The sequence below is a fragment of the Microtus ochrogaster genome, chromosome 7 (genome assembly GCF_000317375.1).
Source record: "Microtus ochrogaster isolate Prairie Vole_2 chromosome 7, MicOch1.0, whole genome shotgun sequence".
In the NCBI taxonomy this organism is placed as follows: domain Eukaryota; kingdom Metazoa; phylum Chordata; class Mammalia; order Rodentia; family Cricetidae; genus Microtus; species Microtus ochrogaster.
The window spans coordinates 76440964-76454180 of record NC_022014.1 but is presented as its reverse complement, the minus strand read 5'-3'; the positions used below and the strand labels follow the sequence as shown (position 1 = coordinate 76454180).

General features: G+C 48.2%; 1 protein-coding gene across 1 annotated transcript in view; it reads left to right on the top strand.

The window, feature by feature from the left end:
• Positions 1-13217, top strand: part of Slc39a11 (solute carrier family 39 member 11) — a 217783-nt gene that overhangs the window by 112603 nt on the left and 91963 nt on the right. The window contains exon 5 of the mRNA XM_026780081.1: positions 304-448. Coding sequence (XP_026635882.1) covers positions 304-448 — 145 coding nt within the window. The remainder of the gene's footprint in view (positions 1-303; positions 449-13217) is intronic.

The window sequence follows — 13217 nt, the reverse complement described above, 5'->3', positions numbered from 1 at the left end:
CTCTCTCTCTCTCTCTCTCTCTCTCTCTCTGTGTGTGTGTGTGTGTGTGTGTATGGGGGTGTTATCATTTAGGGGATCAGTGCCAACTCCTTAGACCTTGGGTCTTGGAACCTGCAAAGTCATCTACCCAAAGCTTGCCATCTTCTACACAATCCCGTTTGTGAGACCTGGATCATGTCAGGTACTCAGCCCTTGGTACTCTTAGCAGGACATGGGTCCTTTGTCCAGACATCTGTGGTCCTGAGGGTCTGGAGTTTCCGAGGACACGGAAGTGCTGTGGTGACGTCCTGCGTCTTGTTTCAGGGTGCTGCGGAAGATCCCCAGACGGCCCTGGCCCTGAACTTGGACCCTGCACTGATGAAGAAGTCTGATCCCGAGGGCCCTGCCACACTGCTCTTCCCCGAGAGGGAACTTTCCATCCGGATAGGTAGCGTTGGGCTTCTTTCAGGCAAGCTTTCTGCTGCAGATGCTGAGCTGGACCGGAGGGAGGGTCCAGACCTGGGGCTGGTGCTTGGAGAGGAGGGAATGCCGGATGCTCTGCCCTTCCCGGCTGCTCGCCTCACTGCTCACAGTGGTGCTCTGTCTGTGCTCATTCATCTCATGTGTTCATGCAAATGCTTGTCCATTATACAGGCAGTCGGAAGAGCTTTGTTGCTGTTCCCAACTTGGGTGAATGGGCAGGGGTCACTCTGAATGGGACTGACTTAAGTTAGAAAGGGTGAGCCTTGATTGGTCCGCTCCCCATCTCCCTATTCCTGGTGAACCTCAAGTGCCCTTTTCATTTGCGTGATGTTGACCTTCTGATTCACCTGGGAAGGAGCACATGTGTCTCTTGCATTGTCTATATGGGGTCAGAACACTTTAAAGACAAGAAAACAACGTCATTTCTGCTGAGTTGCAGGGAAGAGTCTCTCCAAAGGAGTCAGATATTCCTCAAACTCCGAGGGGTCCAGGCTGAGCTTGGATTCTGCCCTGTGCAGCTCTCAAGCTCCCTGTTTCCATTCAGATTCCGCCCAGAGTGCGTTATCCAGGAAGAACCTTGGGTGCCTTATTTCTGGTTGACCCTCTCTGCCTCCCACCACTTCCTGGCTGGGATAGAACCGGGAAATAAAATCCATCTGATAGGATCTCAGGCTGTGGAGGGCCAGTGACAGCTTCCCTCTGCCACCTATCACACACCTCCTACACACTCAAGTCTCCCTGTCCTTCTCTCCCTCAGGACTGTGGTCAAGGGCTGTCTTCCACCAAATGTGTCGTTTTTCATGTCAGGTCCTGAGTGCACAGACACATAGATCTCTGTGAATGCTCACTTACAGTTTTCTTTGCTTTACTCCTGTGTACCTTTGTGAGGCTGTTGCGGCCCTAACTCAACGTTTTTGTAGGGTAGAAAAATTGGCCTGGCCATACTTCTTCACACACACACGGTACGCACGCACACACACACACAAACACACACACACACGGTACGCGCGCACACACACACACACACACACACACACACACACACACACACACACACACGGGCGTGGATGCGTGTGTTGTGGAAGCCAGAGGACAACCTTTGCCCTTATTCCTCAGCTATTCTGGACCTTTTTGTCCGTATGTTATGAGACCCGAGGGTGGTTGTTTTACTCACCTGGAACTTGCCAAGTTGACTAGGCAGGCTGGCCAAATAATCCTAGGGATCTGTCTCTCTGTGTCTCCCTACACTGGGACTTCAAGTACACATCATCGTGTCCTGCTTTTTTAGTGTAGGTTCTGGGACTTGAACTCAGAACCTCATGCCTGAAAGGCAAGTGCTTTATAGACTGAGTTATCTCCCTAACCCCTCAGGGTACCTTTTCCAGGGAGCTTTGGGAGTTTTCTGCATCTTCCCAGGCAACCCGTATTCCATGGTGGGGCTGCGTGGAGGGAGCTGCAGGCCTTTCACCTGCCATAGAACATGAGGCACCACCTGTTACCTGGTTGCCAAGCAATCCTTGTAGCTGTTGCTAACCGTTCTGCTGCAGGCCTGGATGCAGCTCTTGAAGATGGCTTGCTCGCTGCCAGCTCGTCTCACCTGGATGCACCTGTGGGTGTCGGGCATCTGGGGAGTCTCAGACTGATAATGTTTTTGTGCTGCCTGGCCTCCTGCAGACCAAGCCTGAAGGGGCACTGCTTGTGCCATCTGAATTTGTCCTTTAGCTTGCTGTAACCAGAGCAAGGAGGCCAGCTTAATGGGCATTTAGTGACAAACACCAGCCTTTAAAAAACAATCATGGCACTGCTATCATGTTCTGTAATTGGTTCAGCAGGGGGAAAAGCCAGAGAAGCCATGCCTTGGGAGGGAAGTTCAGCTGCCCCGGGTGGTAGCAGCAGCCAGGCTGGGAAAATCATTTATTAGACACTTAGCTATTGATGGCTGTCTGTGTCTAACATTTATGGTATTAGCTGTTCTCAAAGCTGGGGCTATTTGGGGATGTACTGAGGCCAGGAGTTCCTTTAAAACTCTATCATTCCCTGTTTCTCTCTCTGTCTCTCTCTGTCTCTCTCTCTCTGTCTCTCTCTGTCTCTGTCTCTGTCTCTCTCTCTCTCTCTCTCTCTCTCTCTCTTCCTCTCTCCCTCTCTTCCCCATCCCTCACTCCCATTTTTCTCTCTCTCTTTCCATTAACCTCCTACCCATCCCTCTACCCATCCACCCTTCTTAAGTCTTTCTTCCAATTCAAAATGTAACGGCAGGGATTAAAGAGAAAGAGGGACTTTACTTCCAACCTCAAATCACTTGTAGCTTAACCCCCAGTCACAGGCACAGGCACCATCTCTGGCTTCCTGTGTGTCCTCTGAGGATCGCCGGGCCTGCGCTGTGGTCATCCTTGGCCATCGTTCTGTGTCTTGTGATTTTGAACTTGACCAAATGTTCTTATTGGATGGGACACTCTTGGATCCATCCCATTTTGTTACTGGCCTTGACCTTGCAAGACTGATAGTCCTTTAGATTAATTCTACTGTTCCTTGTTATCGAGAATTTGGCAGAGAACATTTTGACACTAATGAATAGTTGTCTGTCTGTCTGTATGTTTGTCTATTTGTTTGTTTGTATGTATGTATATGTCTAGGGGTCTGTTTTTGAGCATCAAATGCTTAATTAGCCTCTTAAAGTATGCAAAATTTTTGTGTACTTGTGTTTGTTAAGCTTTTTAGAAGTTTTATATACGTAAATAATACATTCAGATTACTCGCCCTCCACCATTTTATATTCCTCCCACTGTTATCAACCCCTCCCCTCCAGTTCCCTTTTCAGATTCATGACTTTTGGTTTAGTTGCGTGACCTGATCTATGTGTTTTGAAGGCAGAGGGCTGTAACTTCTACTATACTTCAGGTTCCCCCGAGACTCTAATGTATCCTAAGTCTTTGACATTTGTGCCTCAGTTCCTCCCACCAACCATTTTGAATTATCATCCTCTTTAGGTTAAGAATAGATTTCTTTTCCTCCATCCCTTCTGGGCTCAGGCCTGTAACTTTGACTTCTTCATTGAAAGGGTGGGAGCAAGGCATGGTGGTTGTTAGAATGTGCCACAAGGTAAGAAGGGAAGCAAAATGAAATATGGTAGGACTTTTGTTTTTACAGAAGGCTGAAAAACAAAGGATTAAGATGATGATGGTGATGATGGTGGTGATTGTTGAAGGAGCTATGGGCTGTGTTCCTGCCACAGGCTCCCGGCCCGCCTGGCTAGCTTATGCCCCGAAATAACAACACACAAGTTGTATTCTTTTAAACACTGCTTGGCCCATTTCTATTAATGTGTGTCATGCCACTAGGCAGTAGCTTACTGAGAAGGATTCTAGCCTACATCCATCCTGGGTAGGATCTTCATCGGGTCTGCCCTGGGGAGCAGCATGGCGTCTCTGACCTCACTTCCCTTTTTCCCAGCATTCTATTCTGTCTACTCCACCCACCTAAAGGCCGGCCTATCAAATGGGCCAAGGCAGTTTCTTTATTAGAATTCTTTATTCCTCCATCAGGTGATGACTGTAGTGATGATGGTAGTGATGATGGTGGTGGTGATGATGGTGGTGGTGATGATGATGGTGGTGGTGGTGGTGATGATGGTGATGATGGTGGTGATGATGGTAGTGATGATGGTGATGATGGTAGTGATGATGGTAGTGAAGATGTTGGTGATGATAGTGATGGTGGTGATGATGATGGTAGTGATGATGGTAGTGAAGATGTTGATGGTGATGATGGTGATAGTGGTGATGATGGTGGTGATTATGGTAGTAATGATGGTGATGATGGTAGTGAAGATGTTGATGGTGATGATGGTGATGGTGGTGATGATGTGATGATGATGGTGATGGTGGTGGTGATAATGGTGATAATGGTTATGATGGTGGTGATGATGATAGTGATGATAGTAGTGGTGATAATGGTTATGATGGTGGTGGTGATGATGGTGGTGATGATGATGATGATGATAGCCCAGATCTCTTTATCACTGTGGGTATTAAATAATGTAAATAAATGACCAGATCTACTTTCTTGCTGTGGGCTCTGTACAGGCAAGTGGACCAATTATATATCTTTGCTTATGGGACTGTTGTCCGATGATACACTTTCAAAACTCTTTCAGCTTCTGAAGAGTGATGCTATACCTGATCCAAGTGAGCTTAGAACCCAGATAGCACTTGGCTTACTTCCTTGCCTTCCTTTCTTTTTTCATGAGTTAGGCAGTGGTTTGGGAGCAGTTTTCTTGTGAGTTGTTCAGAAGACAATGTGGTATTCCCATGAACCTGATTGAGCTGCCCAGACAAAACAGGCTGGCATGCTGAAACAGAGGAAATACTCTTCCCACCCTCACCCCTGCCAACCCTGGGGGCAGGAAGTCGGATGGAAGTATCTAGGTGCAGGGTAGCTTCTTCAGAGGCCTGTTCTTGGCTTGCAGGTAGCTGACTTCTCCTCTGAATGTCTGCTGCGATGTGACACTAGTCCTGGGGAGATGAACGAATGTCTACTCACCCCAGATAGGGTTCTGACAACAGACCAAAGTATGGATACCACCAAGGCCAAGCTGGTGAACCAGTGAGTTTTGCTGGGGTCTATAGGAACAGAATACTCAAAGATGGCTTCAGCACTAAAGCCCACCCCCAGCCTGAGTGACAGCTCACGAGGCTGGGACCCTGGGGCACACTGCACAGTCTGTAAGCAACATGTTCAGGAGGCCACAGAGTGTCCTTTGCTGGTGACAGATCAGCTGGTTTCTGCTTCTTCCTGGCTGCTTGGCTTCTCTGAGAACTATTCCCAACAGTCTTTCTGTTTATATACTTTTTGGGGAGGGAGGGACAAAGTGAATCTGGTTGGTTTCAGGGACTTCCTAGAGTGATTTTGAGTTGCTTACTTCCTGGCTTAAGGAATTTCACCTATAAGGTAGAGTGCTTTGTTTCCCTTTAGAACCTCCTCTTGTTTCACCTCTGCATAAACATCCTCTCTTAACACAATCCTCTTGTTTCACTTCTCATTACATCCTAGTCTTAAGATGTTTCTCTCCAAGACGCAAGGGTTTAACCTTAGAAGAAACACAACACAACACTGCCCCGTCTCCTTTGTAAGGACATGGCCCTATGGGATTAGTTCTGAATCTTAATGACCTCACTGAGACTGTTTCCAAGTAGGGTTCACCTCCAGATATGCAGTGTTAGGACTCTGGACAGCGGGCAGGGATTCCCAAGTCAACGCATTTGTGTTACTTTTCTCATTGCTACGGAAAATACCTAACACAAACAACTCAAGGAAGGGCGTGTTTCGACTCAGCAGTCTGAGGGTGCTGTTCATCATGGCAGGGAAGGCATGGCTGCAGAAGCTGGAAGCAAGTGCTCACATCACGCCCACCATCACTCAAGGAACGGGTGGGGGTTGTTCTGCTTGGATTGCGTTTCTCCTTTTATTTCAGCCTGTGACCCCAGCCCACAGAATGATGCCACTCACATTTAGGGTGGCTTTTCCCCTACTCAGTTATCCCAATGAAGAAATTCCATCACAGGCATGCCTAGAACTTTGTTTCCATGGTGATTCTTAAAGCCATCAAGTTGGCAATCGAGATTAACCATTGCACCATTTAAGCACCAAACTAGTTTTGAAACATCTTCTCACAGATGGTCATCAGCCCCAAGGAGTCACACATGGTGAGAAGAAATGCTTCTCTTGGCTTCTTTTAGATTCTCTGACTGTTGTTCTTAGTCCCTCATGCCAGTTGGGTTGGGGTAACTTGGTGTTGGAGAATGTAGGTAGACTTTTCTTTCCCACCAGCCAGTTCCCAAATAACCAGAGACTTATTAATTATAAACGTTTGGCCATTAGCTCATGATTGTTACTAGCTAACTAACTCTTATATCTTAACCCATATTTCTTATCTACCCTCTGCTAACCTCTACCTGTCAAGCTATTGAATAGTCAGCTTCTTTATTAAACCAATCATGGTGACATAGATCCACACAGTGTAAAGAACTAATCCACAGAAGAATGCTGTCTTCAGAGCAAAACAGCTGCCATCTGCATCAGATCAGCTACACCTACTGGCCAGAGGCCCTCAGGAGCAGGCCTGGGGAATGTTGATGTTCTCTCAGACAAGAAGGGGACAGGGGGGTGACTGGCCCCTCGCCTGAATTGTAAGCTCCACCCACATACCCCTCCCAGCTGTTGCTATATAATCCTACCCCAATTGTATGTGACCTCAGGTCTGGAGAGGTACTGAATTTTATAGCTTAGGGAAGTTAACTAGAGGGGAGGGCTCTGTCTGCAGCTCCGGGGAAGCCATCTTGACATGGTGGAAAGACACTTTCCAGTGACTACATTGGGTTCCCCCAAGCTCCTGTCATAACCCTGCACCCTTGCGTGCTCTGTAGATAAGCCCAATAGACTCATCAGTTCCCTAGAGTGAATGTTCGTGAAGCTGATTGTTGGTTCCCTCGTGACTGCATCTTTTTGCTCCTTGATCGGTGCTCACCCAGCTACACACACAGTCCTAGTTTCCAAGTGAAGGCACGTTCTGAGGTTCCAGGGAGTATCTTGGTGTGGGCTCCATTCCACAGGGCACATGCACACCCATCGTCTGCTCACACATACCTGAACGCAGGAGCACAGTTTAGTGGATGTGTGTCAGGTACAAGTAAGGGGGGGGCAGAGAGAGAGAGAGAGAGAGAGAGAGAGAGAGAGAGAGAGAGAGAGAGAGAGAGAGAGAGAGAGAGAGAGAGAGAGAGAGAGAGAGAGGAGGAAGAGGAGGAGGAAGAGGAGGATGAGGAGGAGAAGGAGGAGGAGGAGAAGGAGGAGGAGGAGGAGGACAGGAGAGGGAGCCTGGGGTGGCAAATCCTGACAGTAATAGAATGAAACCCCTTTTAATTCATCCAGAGCCTTGGAGCCGGCTGCCTGCAGCGCTGCCTGAGGTATTCATTAAGTCCTACAGAGGAGTTAAGGATGCTGTCTCCTTATGCAAAATTTAACATTTGCTTGGTTAGCAGGCTCCATCATATTTATAAGAGCCCGACGCATTCATTTCAGCTCATAAGTCTATTAAACAGGGTAATGTGTTTTTAATGTGCGCTCGGAAACAACTGAGAAGCGGCCAGAGCCCCACCAGCTGGGTCAGGATACTCCTGCCGGGCTTTTATTACTGGGAGATTTAGAGGGCTGCTCCCAGAAACAGCTGTCTTGACTGCTTCCTATATATCTTGTTTTGTTTTTCAGCTGCTGCTTTTCTTCTTTCTGCTCTTTAAACTCAAAATTCTGGGTAGCACTTGAGTATTTAGGACTTTTTTCGCCTGCCTTCAGAGCTGGAGAGAGGTGGTCAAACTCACGGCCTCAGGCCTCATGCAGTTGGACCAGCACTATAAGCCTGAGCTACAGCCACAGTCTTTAAGTATGTGGGATCCTTAGAGGTTTTATTTTTCTACGAGTTCACTCCTGGCTCTGATTCCTGTGTTTCTTTTCCTTCTACTGTTAGTATCTTGCCACGTAATGAGCAGAAGCTTCTTTTGATCATGGAAGGAAATACTTCCAGCCTGAGAGGTGGAAGGCCATGACCGTGGTGCACAATTGTGTTTTGAACTCAGTGACAGTCACCATAGCGCTGGCGTCTGGAATGTGGTGGCTGCTCCCCCACCTTGAGGAAAAGGGGTTGGTGATGGGATCAGTGATGTGCCCAGCTTGACCTGGCTGCTGTAACCACTCCACAATTGGATAGGAAACAGCACCCCCCTTCAGATTCCCATTGGTCACACATGTGGTGAACCCCAACCATTTTTCTTTTTCATTTGAGACAGGGTTTCTCTGTAGCTTTGGAGCCTGTCCTGGAACTAGCTCTTGTAGACCAGGCTGGTCTCGAACTCACAGAGATCCGCCTGCCTCTGCCTCCTGGGTGCTGGGATTAAAGGCGTGCGCCACCATCGCCCGGCTCCCAGCCACTTATTTAACTTGGCTCTGTGGTTTTGCTCCTTCCAGAATGCCATCTCAGTGGAATCATACAGCCTTTGCCGCCAGACTGCCCTCACTTGGCATCATGTATCTGAGAACACTTCATGATGTCATAAGTAATGAGTCACTTCTTTTATGACTTAATACTATACCCTGTCATGTGAATCCACCCCAGGTTGTTTATCCACTCTGCAGCTGGAAGCCGTCTGACTTGGTTCCGTTTTTGGTAATTGAGCAGCACCGCTATGGATATTCACAAGCAGCTCTGTGTGTAAACAAGAGCTTTTGCTTCTTTCGGAGCAGGGTTGAGAAATGATGTGATGTGTGTCTGCTGGACTTTGCAGCAATCCCCCAAAACTGTCCTTCAGAGTCATTCCACCAGACTTCCACTTTCTGTGAGTCCTGTCCAGCCCTTGGCAGTGGGAGCTTCATTTTTCTTTATATGTCTTAGCTCTCATAGTGGTCTCTTGTGACTCTAGTTCGGGTCTCCCTAATACCTTGTTTGGCGTTTCTTCGTGTGCTCCTTTACCATCTATATATTACCTTTGGTCTCCAGATCCTTTACCTGGAAACAAAGACAAATATTTGTTTATGTTCCTAATGCAGAGCCCTCGGGGCTCATTACCTGCATCGCAGATGAAACCCTGTGTCAGACCTGTGGCTTACGTTCATTTTTCTCCTGGTTTCTGCCTTATTTCTCTGTTATTCCTGAACGATGCCTTTGAGGGGAAAAGGCAAGCTTTTTGGAAAAATATAAGTCCAGCTTACCAGTTTTTTTTTTTTTTCTTTTTCCAAATTGTGCTTTTGGTGTCCTATCTGAGAATCCTTTGTTTAACTCATGGTCACAAAGATTTCCTCCTGTGTTTTCTTCTAAAGGTTTTACATTTTCTGTTTAGGTCTGTGTGATGTTTGGTTCATTTCACGCAACCTGGAATCACCTGGGAAGAGTACAGTGAGGGATTGACTACACTGGGTTGGCCTTTGGGCATAGCCATAGAGGATTGTATTAATTACATTAACTGAGTTGGGAACAGCCACCCACTGTGGGCACCATACCCTGGGCCTTAGAGTTGGGGGTGGATGCTGACGTGTTAAGATACACTTTGCACTTTTGCACTTTCTGGGCTCTGTATCACTACAAGGGTCCAAGGCCCAGAGACCCGAGGGCAGGACTTTACTGGGGACTTTCCTCTGAGAGTCATGGTTGAGTAACCTGATGCTCCGAGATGCCCCAGCCACAAGCCTGCCTAGCACGTCTGTGGGAATGGCGGGGCCCAGGAGCCTGTGGCCAACACTCCTCCTGTGACTCCCCAGCACACAGAATAAGGGCTTGTGTGGCATTACAGTCTGGGGCGGCAGATGAACCAAGGTGGGTTCTGATGTGGAGCTTGGAGTGTCGGGGTGGAAAGCTGGCTACAGGCTTTACTACACAGGTGAGCGGATAGATGCAGCAGCAGGTGCAGCCACTGGGGACATCAGCTACTTTCTCTGGTCTTGCCTTTCAGCCAGGTGTTGCCACGGTAACTGTAACCTTTCCTCTTCTCTGAGGCCCACCAGCACTTGATAACTTTGCTAACTGGTTTTGTTACTCCTCTCTGGTCTGGTTTCATTTTCCTTCTTTTCTCTCCCCTTCGGGACTTCTCTTGTTCGCTTCTTTGAGCACTTCTTTCATACTGGCCTCGGTGATCTGCCTCTCTCCCCTCGTCCCCCAGCCTCTCCCTCACTTCTGAGCACGGCAGCTCCTTGGAGGATGCTCTTGCAGCCTTGGGGCCTGCAGTGAGGACATTTTTCTTCCCCAGTAGTACCACAACACTTGGCGATACTACTAACTGGAAAAGCCCTCCAGAGGCATTTTCTTCTCCCGGCAAATAGAGATGTACAGGGGCAGATACCACCCTGGGGCTGTTCCCCTCTTTCTGGAAAATTCAATCTGGGTAAAGTTTCCTCCAGGCCCTTGCTGTGGGCTGGCATAACAGAGCAGAAGCCCATTAGCCTACGGTGCTAATTAAATACATTCGAGTGGTGGGTCTCAGGCCTGCCATTCACTGGGTATCAGCAAGAAGTCTGCAGAGCCAGACTTGTCACAGAGAGGAAGCCAAGCTTTGAAGCCACCTTTCCCAGGGCCTTGGTGACAATATTTCAGCTGCACCGCATCAGCTCTCCTTGATTAGCTGTTAGCCACCCACGTGTCAAACTGTTTGCACGTCTCCCGTGTTGGTCTCGGTCCCACATCTTTCCCACATGCTCTTTGTTCCATCACAATCACCTGGAAGAGTCTTCATTGCGTGGCCTTTGCATTGTGGACCCGTCTGTGACTGGGGAAGAGGAGTAGGGCCGGAAATGGAGACTGCACGGGCATCCGAGGGGTCTTGTTATCTAACCAAGATGTCAGAACCCTTCTTTGCTAGGGGTTGGATTAAGGAGTGCCGAGGCTCTGGCTGGTGGTTGAAAGCCTTTGTAAGGCGAGGAGACGGGAAACACGACAACAGAATGTAATTGAAATGACTCTCTGAGAACTAACAAGCTGCCCTCTGGCTTCCTGTCTAGCCTGTTGTTAGGAGGCGCTATGGCTGATTTGACATGCGGAAGGCAGAGGGCTCCACAAAGCCAGTTTTGATTGTACATCTCGACCACTAGTAGAAAGAACATTTTTAAAAACCATACCTGCATTCTGAAAGCCTGGTTAGGAGAGTTCTAGAAGGGCTGTGGGACTATTTCCCGTGTCTCTCTCCTTCCTCTCTCCCTCCCTCCCTCTTTTCTTCCCTCCCTCCTTTTCTTCCTCCCTCCTTTCCTCCCTCCCTCCCTCCCTCCCTCCCTCCTTTCTTCCTTCCCTCCTATCTTCCCTCCCTCCTTTCCTCCCTCCCTTCTTTCCTCCCTTCCCTCCCTCCCTCCCTCCTTTCTTCCTTCCCTCCTATCTTCCCTCCCTCCTTTCCTCCCTCCCTTCTTTCCTCCCTCCATCCCTCCCTCTCTTCCTTCCGTCCGTCCGTCCTTCCTTCTCTCCTTCCTTTCATGCTGCACTTTTAAGGCCACTTCCAAGTCGTATAGATATCCGTGTCTCATTTCACCAGTACACTGAGGCAGACAGATACTCACCTTTCCCCACAGGGACTCCTCAGTGCTATACATTGAACATAGACACATGCTTTATTTTCTAGGCACGATGTTTTCTTTAAATTAATTAGCTATTGGTTTCTTTACAGGGTGCACCACAGAAATTAAACCCATAATTTCTAAAGACTCCTTGACGTCCCCAGTTCCGCCACAGGGCACCATTGGGAAGGTCGGAGGGGCGGGTCTCTGCTGTGCATGGATAGGTGCTTCCATTCCTGTTTCATTCCCTCTATATAGAAATGTCACTTCAAGCTGAAAATGTGAAATTTTCATATTTGCGAAGGTTCTAGTTGAAGGGGATTGTAGAGAAGGTTCTAGTTGATGGGAATTGTAGAGAGGTTTTAGTTGTAGGGGATTGTAGAGAAGGGTCAAGCTGAATGGAAATGCTAGCTGATCAGTTAGCTTTTAAAGTCTTCCAGGAATGCTCTGCTCTGTCTAGACACTCTTTTTATTGATAAATTGAGCTATTTATTGATTTCTCATTTGTACTCTGGCTGGGATGGGCCCCAACCCTTTCCTCTTAGAGCCCCTCCTCGTGTGCTTGTGTGTGTGTGTGTGTGTGTGTGTGTGTGTGTGTGTGTGTGTGTGTGTGTTTATAAGCTCATGTGGAGGTCAGAGAACAACCTGGACTGTCACCCCTCAGGCACGCTCCACTCTTCTTTGAGGCAGGGTCTCTCACTGGCTTGGGCCTTCACCATGTGTTAGGGCAGCTGACCAGCGAGCTTCAAGGAACCCTCCTGTCTCTACTTCCTACCTCACCAGCAAGGGGAATGTAAGCATGTGTCTCCATTGTAGGGGAAGCCCCAGCCAATCACCTTGCTTGTAGGGCGGGGTCCCCTAAGGATATTTTTTACTAATAAATATTGCTGGTGTGCTCCCCCCCCCCTTCCCTTCTGCTTTCCTGTTCTCCGCGGGAACTTCGGTTCTGTAAGTCTTTCCCTTATTAAAGCTAAATATTTTATTATAATTTCTGTCTGCCGTTCATTTACACCGCTACACTCCATGCCTGGCTTTTTATGTTGGTTCTGGGAACTGGACTCAGGCCCTCACACTTGTGAACCCACTTAGGTGACACATGAGCCTTTCCAGGAAAGGTTTAATATCACCGAGGTTTACTTTTAAACTGAAACTGTGTGTGAAATTCAGAGATTGCCTTCCATGCTACTGAACGCTGAAGGCTGTGGGTTTGCCCTCTGTTCTGTTGAACCCCAGCGATGTTCTTGTTAGAGTGAGCCTCAAACTGTGTGCTTTACAAGCAAGGTGATGGACTTGGTGATGTTTCAGGGAACACTGGTTCAAACCCAGTCTGGGAACTCAAGCGTTGTCAGCTGCATGGAGTATTTTTATTCTCAGCTCTTAGCGGGTAGCTGTGATCTCTAACAGTAGCCAGTAGGTTGGGTCATAAGGTCACCGACTTGTCTTTTAGCCTCACATTCGCCTAAGCCCAGCTCTTAGTGTCCCCTGGAATCGGGAGCAGAAAGGGCCACTAAGACTTGCGAGCATCCCTTCTGAGGCTCAGCTATCCATGGGGTTAGGATCATAGGACATCTTCTGTTGATATAAGAGCGGCGGAGCTGTGTCCCCAGCACCCGGCCGCCCACATGGCTAGCTTAGCTTATGACCCGAAATAATTACACGGAAACTGTATTCTTTTAAAC